Source organism: Equus przewalskii, chromosome 15 (genome assembly GCF_037783145.1).
Source record: "Equus przewalskii isolate Varuska chromosome 15, EquPr2, whole genome shotgun sequence".
NCBI classification, from domain to species: Eukaryota; Metazoa; Chordata; class Mammalia; order Perissodactyla; family Equidae; genus Equus; species Equus przewalskii.
The window spans coordinates 31469092-31487983 of NC_091845.1; the positions used below are offsets into that span (position 1 = coordinate 31469092).

The window sequence follows — 18892 nt, forward strand, 5'->3', positions numbered from 1 at the left end:
AATCCCCCAGGACTGTCATTACCTCCATCTTACAGGTGAAGCATTCGGTTTAGAGAGACAAAGCCACGGCCCAGGTACACAGTCAACAGGTGGCAGAAGTGAGATGTGAGCCCACGTGTGCCCGACTGGAGCCTGCACATGGATCCTGGCAGCACTGCTGGTGGAGGCTGCAGGAGGATGTTTTGTAAAGTACCCACATTTGAGCTTTCCCATCTGTTGCCAGAAACGTTTGGCAAGCATTCTGAGACCAAACGGCCTTCCTCCTTCCTCCTTCCTTGCCAGCACGTAGCCTGGCCAGTGCCAATCTGGCAGAGCGGGCCCCAGGCACAAGAATCCCAGCCCCATCCCACTCACGCCTTTGAGAAAAGACAGTGGCCAAATGGGATGTGGGGGTCCACCTGCCTGCCCTTGGCCCAAGAAGCTCCGGGAAGGAGCAGGAAGGAGAAAAACATACATTGGGCGCCTACTATATGCCTGAAGGGCAGGTCCTGGGATGTGAGAGAACAGACACAAAGCACCTAGCCCAGGGCCTGGCCCATGTCCAGAGGTGGAAGTCCCTTCTCCTCCGCTCTCTCTCCTGTTTAGGGATATCTTGACAGGTGGCACTGTGTAGCTATGAAAAGCCCAGGCTGGAAAGTCAGGCGGACTTCAGATTTGGGGGTCAGGTGGGGGATCCCGCTCTGCCACTGGCCAGATGGGTGACCTTGACAATTTCCTCGATATCTCTGGGTTTCTCACTGTTAAGTGAGGGCTCCACTAGTGTCAGCCTCACAGGGTCCTGGGAGGACTGAGATAACAAATATAAAAGGTTTGGCAAGTGCAGGCATGTGGCCAGCACTCAATGAAAGTTAATTATCATCTTCGCTTTCCTCAGTGGTTTCACTGTCATATCTGTCACTGACCCGACCCTGACAAACCCTATTTCTACGTGTTTATTGCTCCTAGTCCCTAAGCTTGTCTGGTGTCCCTCCCTCCCTCTGGGGCCACCCCAAGACCCCCCACCCTTCTCCCTGTCCCCTTTTTTGGGGCAGGTGTCACCCCATACTTCTCACATCCCATACCATCTTCATCCCCATATTATCTACTCCCTTTATTGCTATTTTAAAACAACTCCTAAGAGTTTCTCTTCTGCTTTAATGCACGAAGGACCTCCTCAAACCCAAGGAAGCCAAGAGCACATATGTGGCCTGCATTACCATGGTCCTGTCATCTGTGTCTCCTCTCCTTCCTGGGCAGTGGGAAGACTCTGCTCCCAGCGTCCTTGCCCGCAGGCAGGGTCCTGTGACTAGTTCTGGCCAATGAAATGGGAGCAGGAGTGTCATGAGGGTCTCATCTCCGCTGAGGCGATGAGAAGCCCCATGGGGTCCTCAGGCTCCCTTCCCTTCAGCAGCAAGTGCAGAAGCTTTCAGCTAAGATGGGGGAGCCACAAAATCAAGGCAGCATGGCTCGCTAACACCCCTCATGGAGGACAGCTGTCGCGACTGCTGCCACGCCAGCAGCAGACTTGGCATGAGAAAGAAGTAAACGTGTTTAGCCACTCAGATTTGGGGGTCGTCCATTATTGCAGCATGATCTAGCCCGCGCTGCCTAATACAGTGACACAAGTTACGGCCACAGAAATCTGTGCATTCCCATCTTGGAGTGCACAGACAGAAAAGAAGGATAACGTTCAACACAATGTTTTAAACAAATACAGGACACGGATGCTAATTAACTCAAAACGTGATTTATTCCAAGAAAATTATTAAAACAATAATAAAAACGAAACACACTATAGGGGAAAATTGGAGACAAATGTGTTCCTCTGGGTTGGGAAGATGAAATGATATTGTAAATTCTGTCTATTAATCTAGGGAGATTTTAATCTTTATTAGATTTTAAGTCCCCAAGAGATATTTGTAGACTTTGACAGACAGTGAAATTGTGTTAGTCAAGACTCTTTCAGTGGAAATGAAAGAAATCCAACTCAGACTGACTTTAAGAAGGAAAAGAAATTTATAGTCCAAAAAAGCCTCAGGTATGGTTGGATCCAGGGACTCATGGCATCAGCTCTCACTCTTTCTCCCTCAGGCAAGCTCTCTCTATGTGTGTGTCAGGGCAGGGGGTGGGGGGTGGGGGCAGTGCGGTAGGGTGGAGTAAGATGACTCCTGGTAGCCCCTGACCCTCCTCCAACTGAGCAAGCACAGCAGAAAAAGTCTGTCCCAATTAGGAACCATATGGAGGTGGGTGGTCATAGAGGAGGGTTTCTGATTGGCCCAACTTGGATCTTATGTTCATTCCTGAACCAATCACTTTTTAAAATTTTATGGAGGTCATAATAGTTTATAACACTGTGAAATTTCAGTTGTACATTATTACTTGTCAGTCACCACACAAATGTGCCCCTTTACCCCTTATGCCCTCCCCCCACCCCGCCAACCCTCTTCTCCTCTGGTAACCACTAATCTGTTCTCTTTGTCCATGTGTTAGTTTATCTTCCAGATATGAGTGAAAACATATGGTGTTTGTCTTTCTCTGTCTGGCTTATCTCACTTAACATGATACCCTCAAGGTCCATCCATGTTGTTGTGAATGGGGGATGATTTTTGTCTTTTTTTATGGCTGAGTAGTATTCCATTGTATAAATATACCACGTCTTCTTTATCCAGTCATCAGTTGATGGGCACTAGGGTTGCTCCCACGTCTTGGCTATTGTGAATAATGCTGCAATGAACATAGGGGTGCATAAATTTCCTTGAATTGTTGATTTCAAGTTCTTTGGATGAATACCCAGTACCAGGATAGCTGGGTTGTATGGTATGTCTTTTTTTAGTTTTTTGAGGAATCTCCATACTGTTTTCCATAGTGGCTGCACCAGTTGGTGTTCCCACCAGCAGTGTATGAGGGTTCCCTTTTCTCCACATCCTCTCCAACATTTTGTTATTTCTTGTCTTGGTGATTATAGCCATTCTAATGGGTGTAAGGCGATATCTTAGTGTTGTTTTGATTTGCATTTCCCTGATGATTAGGACGGTTGAACATCTTTTCGTGTGCCTATTGGCCATCTGTATAGCTTCTTTGGAAAAATGTCTGTTCATATCCACTGCCCATTTTTTGATTGGGCTGTTTGTTTTTTTTGTTCTTGAGTTGTGTAGGTTCTTTATATGTTTTGGAGATTAACCCCTTGTTGGATATATGATTTGCAAATATTTTCTCCCAATTGGTGGGTTGTCTTTCTGTTTTGTTTCTGGTTTCCTTTGCCTGGCAGAAGCTCTTTAGTCTGATGAAGTCCCACTTGTTTATTTTTTCTTTTATTTCCCTTGCCCAAGTAGACATGGTGTTCACAAAGATCCTTCTAAGACCCACATCAGAGAGTGTACTGCCTATATTTTCTTCTAGGAGTTTTATGGTTTCAGGTCTTATCTTCAAGTCTTTGATACGTTTTGAGTTAATTTTTGTGTAGGGCAAAAGATAATGGTCTACTTTCATTCTTTTGCATGTGACTATCCAGTTTTCCCAACACTATTTATTGAAGAGACTTTCCTTTCTCCATTGTATGTTCTTAGCTCCTTTGTCAAAGATTAACTATCCATAGATGTGTGGTTTTATCTCTGGCTTTCAATTCTCTTCCATTGATCGCTGTATCTGTTTTTGTACCAGTACCATGCTGTTTTGATTACTACAGTTTTGTAGTATATTTTGAAGTCAGGGATTGTCATGCCTCTAGCTTTGTTCTTTCTTCTCAGGATTGCTTTAGCTATTCGGGGTCTTTTATTGCCCCATATGAATTTTGGGATTCTTTGTTCTATTTCAGCAAAGAATGTCATGAGCCAATCACTTTTGAACAGGGAGCTGAGATACTATGATTGGCCAGGCCTGCGCCATATGCCCACCCCTCCATCCCAGGGAGGCAGAAGCAACCTCACCCAAAGCATGTGGGTTCCTTAAAGGAAAGAAGAATTCTCTTAGCAAAATAAGGGTGAAGGGTTGCTGAGCAGACAAAAAACGATAGACGTCCACTACAGAAATTCACCTAGAAGAATAAGCAAGTAGGAATGTCCAAAGGGGACATGTGAAGAAATTACACAAATATACACATACACAAGGATATATGCATATACATGATGGGCTCAACTCTACCAAATTTTAAAATTTCAAAACATATAACAAAAGGATAATTATAAAACCAAATGATATCAAGTCCAGGCAGAAATAATGAACCACTGACACAGAATTGATATTTCCAAAACAGAATCAAGCAAATATAAGAAGTTAACATGTGAATTTGCTAAGGGTAACACAAAACCCTTCAATATTTACTCATTCATTTGGCAAATGAATTTGTTCTACAAAAATAACAATACATGTCTCTGCATGAGAATAACAATGTAAAAGAAAGAATTAATTTAGATTCATACCTGATACCATACAAAGGAAACATTCTAAATGAAAGTTAAATATTTTTAAGCAATAAAAATAGAAAGAACACAAAATAGCGTTTTAGTCCTACCTACGAGGAGCTAAATTTATGTCTGTTGGCAAAATAAGACAGATGCATTTGAATAAATAGAAATAAAGATGTTATCTACATGAGGTATGATCAAGCAAATACTAACACATCAAGAGTTTAATCTCAAGACAAATCCAAATTGAGGGACATTCTTAAAAAAAACACCTCACCAGGACAACAAGAACGGCTTCTCTGAGTTCTGAGAGTCCTAGCAAATCATTGAACCTGAGGTTGATCTTTTGAACCCTCCAACACACTTAAATAAGTTCTGAAGATTAGCTAATAGTATTGTGTTAGTGTCATTTCTTAGTGTCAATAATTACACTATGGTTATGTAAGATGTTAACATTGGAGGAAGCTGAGTAAAAGGCATAGAGAGACTCTATACTATTCTTTGAAACTTTCTGAAAGTCTAAAGTTATTTCGAAATAAAAAGTTAAAAACAAAGAATAGGGAGATGCGAGATGATAATTGTTAAACCTGTGTCTTAGGTACACGTGGGTTCATTATCTCATTCTCTCCACTTTTACGCAGGTTTGAAAGTTTTCATTAAAAAAAATAAGCTAGAGAATTCAATCATTTGGAGCAAAAAATTAAAATGATCACATCCAAAACATATAGAGCAGTGTCAGCTCCAAAGTTGATGGTGAAACTATTTAAACACGGAATTCATCAAATATTAAAAGAACATCAAGAGGTTAATCTCAAGAGAGTCAAGATGTGGAAGTTATGGCAGAGAGAAATGAAATAATTGCCCGTGGGCAGTGATAGAACAAACCCTTGGCAGAGGCCACGTTGGAACCCAGAACTTTCCTCTCCAAACTAGGGTCAAGGCCACCTTCCTTGAAGCCACCACCTTGTGTACAGCCACTGCCAACAGCAAAAGGGATTCAGGGATCCAGGCCCACCTAGTCCCAGCAGGACCTTCTGGGTGAGGTCTCAAAGCTTGGTCCTACTTCTACCTCAAGACACAAGCCGGACACTATCTCGGGACATGGTGGTAAGCTTTGAGGCCTCTTAGTGAGCAAACACACCACACCACAGATGGGGAGGCCGAGACCCAGGAGGAAAGGGCACCTTCCCAGAGTCACCACATCTCAGAAATCCTGCATGACAGGAGCCCTGCGTTTCCTGACTTCTTTCCCAATCTTGCACAAATGGGTTGAGGTCAGTCTTTGACATCAGAAGATCTGGTTCAACAACCATCTCTGAAATCTATTTATTGTACAAACCCAGGCAAGTGACAACACCTCTCTGAGCTTGTTTCCTCCCCTGAAAAATGGGGAGATGCATCCTGTTTTCCAGAGTTGTTATGCAGTGGAAACAAGAGAACCTATAAACATCCCACCCCACTCACTGAGACCTGGTTTCCCTCTGGGTCCCACCCTGAGCAACGTCCAATGCACTGCAGGGGCTCCCAAAATATTTGTCCAAGGAATGATGGGTAGGGGTGGATGGATACTAAGGCTAATCATAAGACAAGACAAATTTTAGAGTAGAAACATGGGGAGAGAGGAAAATTGCTCACTTTACAGAGCAACTCTTTCATAGAAGGACCACCTGAGTGGAGCCTTTTAAGCTCCTGAGATATTAACACCTTGAGTTCCTGAAGGGCACAGGATGGCAGGAGCCATCAGGAAAGGCAGCAGAAAGACCAGGATCTCAGCTGGGTACATAGCTTTTTGGTACAAGTAGTCCCAAAGGAATCCCTAGCTTTGAGACTAGAGGATAGGGTTTCATGTCGGGGTACACAAGTACGTACAGATAGGATAGACCCACACACCCACAACAACCCCTACCTTTCAAAAAACTGCCAAAGCTCCAGAGTCCTTCCTCAAGCTTGGCCATGCCCTTGGGGTAGAAAATCTTGATGGCTCCTGCCAACCTTTATTTATTCATTCATCCACCAAGTGTTTGTTGAGCACCTACCTAGGCCAGGCCCTGGGCTGGGGCTGGGACTGCATTACTGACCAAGAGCAAAGCAATCCTTGCTTTCACTGGTGATTTAGACAAAAACCAATAATGAAAGAAAAAATAGCCACCACTGCAGCGAGGGGACCAAGGATGTGGCATCTTTTTCTAGCACGATTTGTGACACCAAATGTGTGGTTGTCCCACACCAACAACCAAGTCTCCGATTCTCCACCACCACCTGGCTATCCAACCACTCAATGCCATGCCGACACTAACTCGCGGGGTTAGTACAGACCTCGCAGACTTAGGGCTCAGTCCCACAAGACTGCCCTCACTTCAGACACCAGCTGCAAATCCCAGGGGCCACCTGTACTTCTGACCTACTGGCTATAAATTCAGAGGTTCCCACAACCCCCTCCACAGCTTCAATAATTTGCTAGAACGACTCACAGTACTCAGAAAGCCACTTTACTTATGTTTACCGGTTTATTATAAAGTATACAACTCAGGAACAGCCAATTGGAAAGGCTGCACAGGATAAGGATGGGGGAGGCAGCATCGAGCTTCTCTCCAGGCCCTCTCTGGGCATGCCACCCTCCCCACACGTCAACTTAGAAGTTCCCCAAACCTCGTTGTTTAGGGATTTTTATCAAGGTCTGGTTATGTAGGCATAATTGATTAAACCACTGCCCGGTGGTGGCTGACTCAATCTCCAGCCCCTCTCCTTCTTCTGGAGGTTGGCGGTAGGGGGGGTGGGAAGAACTAAAAGTCCCAACCCTCTAATTAAGGTTTGGTCTTTCTGGCAACCACCCCGCAACCTGAAACTATCTTTGGGCCCCCAGCCACAGATACAGAAGACAAGTCTTTTCACTCAGGAGGTTCCAAGGATTTTTAAGAATTCCTGAAGGTTTATTTAGGAACTGGGAATAAAGATCAAATATGGGGGCCAACCCAGTGGAGTAGTGGTTAAGTTCACATGCTCCACTTCAGCGGCCCCGGGTTCACAGGTTCAGATCCTGGGGGGTGGACATAGCACCGTTTGTCAAGACATGGTGTGGCAGCCTCCTACTTAAAGTAGGGGAAGAGTGGCACAGATGTTGGCTCAGGGACAGCCTTCCTCAAGCAAAAAGAGGAGGATGGGCAACAGATGTTAACTCAGGGCCAATCTTCCTCACACACACACAAAAAAGACCAAAGATGTATTTTTTATTACACCACAAAGGGCAAAAGCCTGGGGCTAAGAAAGCAGATTCAGGAGCTTTGAATCCAGACCGGGATGACTTCCCAAGAGATTATGACATTTGTCGTGAGATGAAAGGATGAAGATGAGCTGGACAGGGAAAGCAGAAGGGGCGTGGGGACAGTGGGATCAGAGAGAGGGCAAGAAGGTTTTAAGCTCAAAAAAGTTATCAAGTCCTTAGAAATGGCTGTGAGTATCCTGTCTAGGTCTCCAGCTCAGCCCTACTGTGACTCTCGTCTCCCCAGCAGCCCCCAACTCTCCACCAGGATGTGTCCCAAGGGCAGGGGACTGAGACAGTTTTGTTTAGTTTTATTTTTGCTTCTTGCTGTACCCCTGTGCTTAGATCATTGTGGGCACTCCAAAATACGTATTGATGAGTAAACAAATCAATGCATCCTGTACAACCGAAGACCTCACATATCTGCCCGTGAATACCTCACCAGCAAGCTGCTGAAGAATCAGAAATTCCAGCATCAAACATCACTCCTGGGAATTAAGAAATTCTTTCATGGGGGGCTGGCCCCGTGGCCAAGTGGTTAAGTTCGCGCGCTCCGCTGTAGGCAGCCCAGTGTTTCGTTAGTTCGAATCCTGGGCGCGGACATGGCACTGCTCATCAGACCACGCTGAGGCAGCGTCCCACATGCCACAACTAGAAGAACCCACAACGAAGAATACACAACTGTGTACCGGGGGGCTTTGGGGAGAAAAAGGAAAAAATAAAATCTTAAAAAAAAAAAAAAAGAAATTCTTTCATGGGGAACCAAGAAAACGGTAATAATCTCCAGTGTCAAATGCTTAGGATTTTAGAATTGACCAAGAGCTTTCCTTTAGACCCTGTGAGTTACAGACTAGGGGAGGGAAGCTTAGAGAAGTGAAAGAACTCAGAGTCACATCTCGGGGATCTGAACCCAGGTCTCTGGATTCCAACTGGGGACTGTGGTGTTTCCTTCTGCAGAGGGAAAGTGTGTGCATTTTACCAGGCCCAGGCCCTGGGAGACGGAGCCAGACAGGCAGGGAGAGGAAGAGAAAGACGGGGGTCCCATAGCTGGCACTCACGGAGCTGCCCAGCCAGCCTCGTGCTAAGCTATCTATCCTGCTTCATCCTCACAGAAATTCTCCCAGGGCAGCCCAGTGCTGGGGTGGCAGCTGGCCACAGTCACATCCACCTAGGGGGCAGGAGAGAACAGGCCGCGAGTTCAACCAAGAGCTGACAGCCTGCCAGGCAGAGCCTTCAGTCTTCCGGCCCTTCTAGGGGAGGAGAAAGGGGCTAGGCGGCCTGCCAATGACAGGCTTCGGCTGGCAGCTAGAGGTCAGGCCACACCCACAGTGCAGACACAGGACTACACAGGACACAGGACGGAGGTGAGTTAGGCGAGCAGCGCCGAGGGACAAGGAAGGGCCTGGGAGACCCCTGACCCCCTGAGTAACGACCCTCCCTGCCACTCCTGATGACTCTGAGCGCTGCTCTCTTTCATTCAACACTATCTACTAGGCAACACCTGTGGCCCCGGCCCTGTGCTAGGTGTTAGAGCTACGGCACTGATGTGACAAGGAACCCTGTCCTCCTGGGGTTCACCTTTGGTAGGGGGAGACAGCAATAAATAAAAACTCAGTAAATGAGTAAATTATCTCGTAAGTTAGGATAAGTGAAAAGAGAAAGAGGAGAGCAGAGTGAGGAAGATTGGGAATGCCGGGGGAGGGGCTGGGGATTTAGGGAGGGTGGCCCGGTGGGCCTCACAGGCCAGGTGACATTGATCAAAGACTTGAAGGAGGTAACGAGGGAGCCATGAGGACATCTGGGGAGGAGTGCTCCAGGCAGAGGACACAGCCCCAGCAGAGGGGTGAGGCCTAGAATGTGCCAGCACAGCAAGGAGGCAGCAGCAGTTGTAATGGAGGCAACAAGAGGCAGAGAGGAGGAGGGCCAGGAAGAGAGGATGCAGGCCAGGCAGCCTTGCAGGGGTCCAGGGGGCAGATGATGGGGGCTCCTTGAACGTTCCAGGCCCCTTGTCAACATCCCCACGGCCCTGTCACCCACTTAGGCGTATCAGTTTGGAAGCCTCTGTAGGACTCCCATTTGCTACATGTGGCTGTGTGAACTTACGAAGTCTCCCCCCATCCCTGGGCTCCTGCCCTTTCTGTAAGATGGTAATTGTAACAGGAGCGTATCTCCAGGATTGTGGTGAAGAAGAAAGGGAATCAAAATAGTGGCTGCCTGCAGGAGAGATTGACAGCCTGCCTCCGGTGAGCTAGGCTCGCAGGCCCCAAGGCAAAGCAGACCAGCCCCCTGGTCACTCACTGCCTTGGAAGAGGGACATTGGAGTAAATAAAGAACTGTTCCTTATTATCCCCTCTAATAGCACCCAGTGGGGGCACCAAAGGGTTGCTTTGTTCCCCCAGGGGGTGCTGCTGTCAAGAGGGCTTCTTAGGGGAGGGGTCCCTAGATCCTGGGGCTCACTAGGAAAGGGAGTGGAGGGGGGCAGGTTAGCAGGAGATGGAGAGGAAGCCTGGGGTGGGGGGAGCAGGGGATATGGGGTGAGGGGTGAGAGGGGTGGGAGGCGGTTGGATGGCAGGGAGCATGGACCTCATCCCAAAACAGTGGGCACCGAGGAGCAAATTCCAAGCAGGGGAGGAAAACAATGCAATTGCAGTTACGGGGTCTCCCTGGCAGCTGGGAGAACACACAAGAGAGACCCCGAGGCCAGGAGAGAAATGATGGTGGGCTGGCGGTAGCCAGGGGGATGGAAGGAATAGACTAGATGGATTCGAGGGACTCGAGAAGTAGAATGGAGCATACCTGGTGGCTGCCTTGCTTGGGGGAACAGGGGCTTCTAAGAGGCCAAGGATTTACCATGAAGGATGCTGGGTCCACCCTGGCTACTGGGGCCACACAGGGGTTTCAAGGGGAACATCTCACAGACAGGGAGCAACCTTCCTCCCCTCGGCTCCACAGTACCCCTCAAGGCTGACAGAAATGGGTCAAATGAGCCTAGGCCTTAGGGAACCAGGTGAATGGGACCAGAGGTCCCCCCAGTGAGCCCCCATGGCAGGGCTGTAGTGCGGACACAGCATGTACTTTGTGGCACAGACTCCAGCTGTGTGGCTAGAGCCCACACACTTAACCTAAGATTAATTTTCTTCATGTGTGACCTTCATCCATTTGTCATGAGAATTTCCCCAGGCAAAGCTTGTAATGCAAACTGCAGTGAACAGAGCGTGAGCTTGGTGATCAGACCCTGTCCAAACCTTGGCTAACAGGTGTTGAACTACCATTCACTGAATGGTTACTGCAAACAACACCTAGACAATGCCTAGTACTCGGCCAAGTGCCCACAGGGAGGAGTGTGGGGATGGAGTGCCACTCAAATATTTCAGGGGCGTTCCTTCCTCCACTAGGCAGCCCTGGCTGACACTCAGCCCTGGGCAGTTCCTCCTACCCACAGGTTCTTAGCACCACCCAGGGCTCAGAGCAGCCAGGCCAGCAGTGTCTCTCCTCAAACCCCACGCAGATCCAGGCGAGGATGGGCAGCCCAGTGCACCGAGTGTCAATGGGGGACACCTGGAGCAGGCAAGTGCACCCCGACATAGAGAGTGAAAGGTACAAGCAAACCTTCGACGTGGAGCGGCTCACCAACATCCTTGATGGAGGGGCCCAGGACACTGCACTCCGGAGGAAAGTCGGTAAGAGGAGGCTGGGAAACGAAGGATCTGCTTTGTCCCCATGTGCTTTTCCTGGAAGAAGAGTCTTTCACTAGCAGTCCTACCTTCAGATAACAAACTTTTCTCTCAAAACTCAACTGTTAGAGATTCATTCCTTTGGACTAAAAGGTATCTTTAACATGTCAATATTCCCTGAGCCCATTTGAGCGATAGAAAAGTCCTAGGCAGCAGAAGACCTGGATGCTGGTCCTTATTCTGCCACTGCATAGCTTTGTAACCTTGGACGAGTCGTTTTCCCACCTCTGGGCCTCAGGCGTCTCATCTATAAAATAACAGTAATGTCTGACTTCCTTTCCCTGTCCATGAGGCACCTGGGTGGGAAGATTTGAAGGTGCCAGGAACCTCACTCAGGTCTCTAAGCCCTCTCTTCTCTGTCCCTGGCAGAGAGCATCATCCACAGTGACCCAGAGTTTAGCCTGAAGGATAATTATTTCCTGACCCAGAGTGAATGTTATGAGGCCGCCGTTGAGAAGAAATTCCACTTGCAGATGCTAGCACAGCGCCAGGGCTGGGCAGAAGACAGTCGTGAAGCATATTACGCTTACAGGTGCTCACCCCCAGGGCAGCTCCACCAGAGAGGAATTCACCTGGGATCCCCCGGAAGCCCCTTATCCCATGAGCTGCTGCCCCCAACAAAGGCAGTACTTGCTGGGAACCAGGATGCCAGGTGCCCCTTCCCTCCAGCGCCCTGCTCTAGCTAAGGGTACCTGGGCCCCTGTCTCCCACAGGCTGCTCAACCACAGCATCTCTCCCCTACAGAGCCCTTTCTGGAAGTCTGGGCTTCAGTTTGCAGCATATCTTCCTAAAAGCCCTCAGGAGCCTGGGCTCAGAGGAGCAGATTGCTAAATGGGTCCCAGTGTGCAACAAGTTCCAGATCATCGGGACGTACGCCCAGACAGAACTGGGACATGGTGAGCCAGGGCTGTGGCATGCAGGGTACAGGTAGCACACTGCACAGTCCCAGAGGGCCCGTCCACTTCTCGGGAGTCATAGATTGGTGTGTTTAAGATGAAAACGTTACAGCAGGTGGCGGTCAGGGGTGTTGAGGAAGGGGTGCCTTTTTCTAATCTACATGAACATTGTATGGGTAGCAGTGGGGCAAGTCACCCCTTCTGGAAATGTCAGCGACCATCCCTTGTCATGAGCTGGCTATGTGTGCCCCACACAGCCCACAGCTGGAGCTACCCCCATCCACACAGGGCTGGTGCCTGAGAGTTCCAGGCCTGCGTAGACACTGCTCCCCAGGGGAGATTCCCCTTTGGCCTGACATCTAACTCCCCTCCTTGATTCCAAGGGACATATCTCCAGGGCTTGGAGACTGAAGCCACCTACGATGCAGCCACCCAGGAGTTTGTGGTGCACAGCCCCACAATGACTGCCATCAAATGGTGGCCTGGGGACCGTGAGTATCCATCCATCCCCCAGCCCCATCTGTCCCCAGGGAGAACAAAGCTGGATGGCAGAACAGCACAGATTTTGATGTCCAACAGAACTCAGATTGATTCCCTGTTCTAGGCTGGGGACCTCGGGCAAGTCAATTCACCTCCCTGAGCCTCACTGTTTTACTCTGTAAAATAGGTGGGATAGGAAGAATTTCATCAGTGAGTGGCTCAGAGGACCCCAAGGGAACCTTGAAGTAGCTGAGGAAACCGACCCAGCCTTTGGGGCATGAGGGCCAAGAGCTCTCTCACACACTCGGCCCCCACACAGACACACGCACACACACACACACTTGGGCTAGTCCCAGGAACTCCCCATAACCCCAGTTCCTCTCATCTCCCAAAGCTTGCCACCAGCCAGAGTCCAGGGCCATGCAATTACACAGTGAGAGAGAAACACCGCTCAGGGCCCGTGCTCCGGAGCCCTGGACCCTCAGACCCCCAGACCCCCGGAAAGGCTCTGGCCTGCCGCCAGCGCCAATCAGGCCACTGGCCCCGCACCTCCTGCTGAGGCCACCAGGTGGCGACTGCACCGCGCTTCCCCCAGGGTCAGTGATTTGCCAAAGCCTAAGGAGGGGGTGCCCCCAAGGCCCTCTTCCCCCAGTGTGAGAATACACCTCTGAGCACGCATCTGTGGCACTTGGGGACCCATTTGGTGAAACACTTATATGGAAAGAAAAAAATACAACAAATGTGAGGAGTCCAACTTAAGCAGAAAGAGAGATGACAGACAAGCAGAGACAGGGAGAAAGATCGAGAGAGGGAGAGAGCAATGAGAGAGACAGAGGAGAGAGAAATAAGAGAGTGACGTGAGAGAGCAATGAGAGAGAGAGAGAGAAAATGAATGACAGCTGTCAAAACAGCAGTGAAAAGAAGCCAGCCTTTGGAATCAGACAGCATTCAAATCCCAGTTCTGCCCCTTCCAGGCCAGTAACCTTGAACACGGCAACCTGCTCTCGGAGCCTCAGTTTCCTTATCTGGAAAATGGGGCTCATCCCACATGCCCTGTGAGAACTGGAAAGCGCTAGCAGAGGGTTTGCTACCACCTGGGTTTCAATAAATGATAATTATCTGTATTTATTATTATTAGGTTGATGGCAGAGTGATTCATTAATAGGTTTTTGAGGACAGAAAAAAAAAGCTTGCCCCCTTCGCAGTGCCTTGAGCAAGTCACTGCTAGATTTGTTTGGCTCTTTGGGGGTGGTTCCCTCCTCTCTGGGATCAGTAACTTTTTGAGGCCCCAAAGGTGCCATGAGCTGGGGTCGGGGAGTGATGCACACATCCCCGTCACTTGGGACCAGTGTTCTTGCATGGATCCTGACACACAAACCCCAGCAGCTCTGACCTAAAGACCCTGTCTCCTTGATTCCAAAGAAAATCACTCAAGAGCAACACATTTGTAGCAGAACCAAATTTTAAAAGATGCCAAGCTTTCCCGGATTGTTCCATTCAGGCCGTTTTCGTTAAAATCCATAGCCTTTGTCAAGCTTTGCCTTTGGAAGAGAAAGCACCCAGAGGGCTCAGGGCGCTTTGGTCCCCTCAAGATCTCCATGAGCCTCCTTGAGCCTCCCTACACCATGGGGCTCCTGCCTGTGTAATCGTAGGGCAGTTGCTACACATCCCTGACATTTAGACTGAGCCCCCTGCACCTCCAGCCACCAAATGGCTCTGCATAAATCCCTCCAACCCAGTGCCTTCCAGAGCCAGCCACTCAAAGAGCCAGCTCTTTGAATGGTTCCAGTTATTTCTAAGGATGAGTCAAGGCCATGTGAGTCAAGGGGCATCCTGAACAAGCAGCCCTTTGCTGCGCTGAATGCTACCTTCTCCACTGCCTGGCCCCACCAAGCCCATCCAGTCCTCAAGCTTCTGAGCATCCTGTTCCCTCCACCTTGCACACTCTTCCCTGGGTGGCTCCCCTGGAAAACGCCCCTCACCCTCCAGGCTCCTTGTGATCCCCCCCGACCCACATCCTCTGGGGCAGATCAAACTAACCCTCATCCCAGCCTCACAGAGAGCCTTGCCCTTCCCCCACACCACCACACTGGTCCTCCTAACCCATTACAGACTGGGCCCACATCCAGGTTCCGATGGAGAGGGTCAGCCGTCTGCTCTGTACACCAGGGCCTCATGCCCAGGGATCACTCTGGGCCTCTCATCTCTCTGCCCTCAGTGGGACGGTCAGCCACCCATGCCCTGGTCCAGGCCCAGCTGATCTGCTCGGGAGCCCGGCAGGGCATGCACGCCTTTATAGTACCCATCCGGAGCCTCCAGGACCACACCCCACTGCCAGGTAAGCCCTTGCTGCTCCCTCCAGCCCCTGCCAGGAGGAAACCTTGCCAGGCCTCCCTGTCCCGGGGCCCTAGAGGTCCCTGGGAGAAGCTGGGACATGTCGCCCTTGGGTCCAGTTGGACAGACCTGGTGCTAACTGACTGGGTGACTTTGAGCAAGATTCAGCACCTGTCTGACCTCAGCTTGGTCATCTGCCAAACAGGTGTAATGACCTCAGTGTCACAGGCTTCTGTGAGGCTCAGGTGAGCTAGAATGTGGGTGTGTGGTACCTGGCACACAGCAAGCGCTCGACTGAAGGATGTTCCCATCTCCATCTTCTAGGAATCACTGTTGGAGACATTGGGCCCAAGATGGGCCTTGACCATGTAGACAATGGCTTCCTGCAACTGGACCACGTGCGGGTCCCCAGGGAGAACATGCTGAGCCGCTTTGCACGGGTAGGGAGCCTGGGGAGGCTACAGGCCTGCCATGCCTGGAGAGGGGACAACGGCCCCCCGCAGACTGCTGCTGGCTCTCGGTCCTCTTCCACAGAGCTGAGTTTGGGGCACCTCCCACCCCACAGAGGCTCCCATAGACCTGGGTAAAACCCCAGCTTAGGAGCTGTGTGATCTTGGGCAAGTCACTTGGCCTTTCTGAGCCTCAGAGTTCTCACAGGTAAAGGCTCACCTCATGGGGTGGCAGAGCAATCATAGGGTAGGGTGGCAAGGTGATGTGAGAAGAAGAAGGATGAGGCGGAGAGGACAGTCCTATTTATCTGCAGTGAGGCCTAGACATAACCATCACTGAACAGACACCAGCTGAGTGCTGGAGAAAGTTCTGGAGGTCCCCATTTTGCCAAGCATAACCTTTAGCTGTGGATCGTAGGGAGACCCAGGGTGTCCCAGGAGAGGAGCTATGAACCAGGGCACTTGGGGCAGTGGCTGTTGAGCAACAAGCATGGATATGTTTCTGTTTTAACAATCAGTGTGGCCATACAACGGCATTCTGGCTGTTGGCCGGCTGTGTCTGCTCTGGGTGAGCAATTTGAGAACTGTGGTGCCCGCAGGGCGTGGAGGCCCACAGTTCTGGGGTGGGGCAGCCTAGAGAGCCTTGGCTCAGACCCAGTGCCCATCCTTGGTCCACCAGGTCTTGCCAGATGGCACCTACATCAAGCTCGGAACAGCACAGAGCAACTACCTTTCCATGGTGGTGACGCGGGTGGAGCTGTTACCGGGCATCACAGCTGAGCTGCAAAAGGCTTGTGTCATCGCCATTCGCTACTCCATCATACGCCACCAGTCCCGGCTCCGGCCCAGGCAAGGCGCACCCAGAGGCCAACCACTACAGACAGGGCTACCTCTCAGTCCCACAGAGCCTGCCGCCTGACACCACCCCCTCTGCCCGAGCAGGGTGCCGGGAGCATGCATTACACACCCCCGCCACACACACGTAGTCTGCTCAGACCTGGCCCATCTGGCCACATCTGTGAGGTCTCTACCTGGCTCCCTCTAACCTCGGCTGACCAGCTGGCCTGACCTGGGTCTGTCAATGTCCAGCCCCGTCGGGCTCTGTGATTGTGAGTCTTTGGCCCTGTACCACCAGACCTCAGTCTGTCCAAGTCCAACTGGGGTCTTGTGGCTGTGCCTGGCTGAGTAGGTCTGGGCCAGCCAGCTGCCAAGCAGCAGGTGACCGTGGCTCTTGAGTTTCTTCTGTCAAGGTGTGAGTGAGTGTGTCTGGCAAAGTCCAACTGTCACACCAGACCACATATGGCTGAAGTTGGTTTTGTCTAGCTGTATCTGTCAACATCTGACTGTGGTATGTCCAAGTCTAGATCCATTTTGCTGTACGTGGCTGTGTCCAGCTAACACTCCTTCCACTCCATGGCACCGAAGAGCAAGGGCTAATTGTACTCTCTGTTTTAACTAAGTGTACACAAACACACACACATGCATGCATGCGCACATATGGACAGTTGCCCAATTCAGCAAATAAAAATACAGAACTGCCAGTTAAATTTGAATTTCAAGTAAATGACAAATAATTTTTTAGAATAAATATGTCCCAAATGGACTCCTCCAGGTTACAGCAAAATGGAGCCTGGGCACGTGGTGCCACAGAGCGGGCACAGGAAGAGAGGGTAGAGCTGGACACAGCATAACTGACTGAACTCATGGGGCTGAGCGGTGGGCTTCAACCTGGTAGTTCCTGTCTCAGTTCTGCTAAGTGACCCTGGGCACATCCTTTGGGCTCTCTGGGCCTCAGTTTTCTTACTTTAGAAAGTGAAGAGTGAGATCACCAGGACTGGAACCTGAGAACCCCCAGTCCAAGAGCCTGGTGGTGTTTCATGCTGTGGACTCAAGGATCCAGAACTGTAATGCAAACGGACAGAGGGTCAGATGCCAGGCAGACCTGGGTGCCACACTCAGCTAGGCCACTTGCTGTCTGTTGGAGCTTAGGCTGGCCACCAGCCTCGTTGTTCCTGAGCTTCCTCATTGACAAAATGGACATGAGAGGAATGGTCTTTCAGGGCAGTGTTGAGGATGAAATGCAACAAAGCGTGCCAGGCCCTTAGCCCAGGGCCATTTTCTCTGGCAAACCACGGCACCCTCAGCCAGCCTGGGCTTCAGAATCGCAGGCTGAATCTTCTCCAGGGGACAGAGGCACTGAAAAGACGGTGCTGCCGATGATGTCCTGTCCAGAGCCCAGTTTTCCGGATGGCAGAAGTGTCCCAAAGATGGTTATAATAGCCCATGTCCAGGAGAGGGGCTGCTGGCCCAACGAGGAGACCCAGATTCCTCCCCATCGGCGGCCGTGGAGGCTTCTCACATTCACACCTTCTTTCAACGCACAGATAGTGACCATGGACCCCTCACACCCTCAGAGTTCTTAGGCTCAACGTGTTTCCCAGCACACAGCAAGAGCACCAGGGCAGCGAAAGGTCAAGGTTCAAATCATCAGGGGTACAGGGCCACAAGCCCTCACCCAAAATCCCTGGAACTAGAAGTGTTGGAATTCAGAGCTTTCCAGATTTCAGCAGGATAATAGGTGCATATGCTGTAATTTTATAAACGTCTCCCACAAGGGGCAGCACCCATCAGCCAACACATCAGTATTTCTGCAGTGCAATAAGTGGATATTCATGTGAGATGGGATTTCACAAGATTATCACAAGCCCCATGTCAGTTCAGATCAAGTTTTGTAATGAGATATAAGAACTGTCAGTTCTTAAGGCTTTTATGGCACTGGGGATATGCGAAGGTGAATGTGGGATGTAGCAATCTTCTAAACCTTTCGCTTCTCTTCCCCACAGTGAGCCAGAGGCGAAAATCCTGGACTACCAGACGCAGCAGCAGAAGCTCCTTCCTCAGCTGGCAACAGCCTATGCCTTCCATTTCCTGGCGAGAAGCCTCTTGGAATTCTTGCATGACTCCCACGATGCCATTCTGGACAGGGACTTCAGCCTCCTGCCTGAGGTCTCTGCTGTCTGCGGGGGGCGCGGGAGCTGGGATGGGGTGGCTGAAATTGTTTGGCCCATGGGGAAACGGCCCGAGTCCTGCTTCCATGGGCTCCTTCGTTTTCCCCCTCCCCAGCCTTCCAACATCCCAGGGCAGCCAGGATGAACTGTACCCCGACACATAAATCCACCTGTCTGGCCCCCAAAAAGCTCCAAAAATGTTAGAGGAGATAATTACACATAGCATATGGAACACTGGTGCACCCATGCCTGATGTGCATTTAAAACCCAAAAAGCTCCGGAAACCAAAAGGCGTGTAGATCTCATTCGGTGGCGCAGTTTGACCTGAACTGACCTGATTTATCCCGCTG

At 50.2% G+C, this 18892-nt stretch overlaps 1 protein-coding gene across 5 annotated transcripts in view; it reads left to right on the plus strand.

Annotated features, from left to right (window-relative positions):
* The first annotated feature begins 8882 nt into the window (after positions 1–8882).
* Positions 8883–18892, plus strand: part of ACOX2 (acyl-CoA oxidase 2) — a 29137-nt gene continuing 19127 nt past the window's right edge. For 2 of the 5 annotated variants that reach the window (XM_008519801.2, XM_070577004.1), the window contains exons 1-9: positions 8895–9005; positions 11150–11321; positions 11745–11907; positions 12120–12271; positions 12655–12762; positions 14970–15089; positions 15410–15525; positions 16214–16383; positions 18378–18540. In XM_008519801.2, the coding sequence (XP_008518023.2) occupies positions 11162–11321; positions 11745–11907; positions 12120–12271; positions 12655–12762; positions 14970–15089; positions 15410–15525; positions 16214–16383; positions 18378–18540 (1152 nt within the window). In that variant the 5' untranslated portion in view covers positions 8895–9005; positions 11150–11161. Of the gene's footprint in view, positions 9006–11067; positions 11322–11744; positions 11908–12088; positions 12272–12654; positions 12763–14969; positions 15090–15409; positions 15526–16213; positions 16384–18377; positions 18541–18892 lie in introns of all 5 variants that reach the window. The other 3 variants (XM_070577001.1, XM_008519808.2, XM_070577003.1) reach the window with 3 other exon arrangements.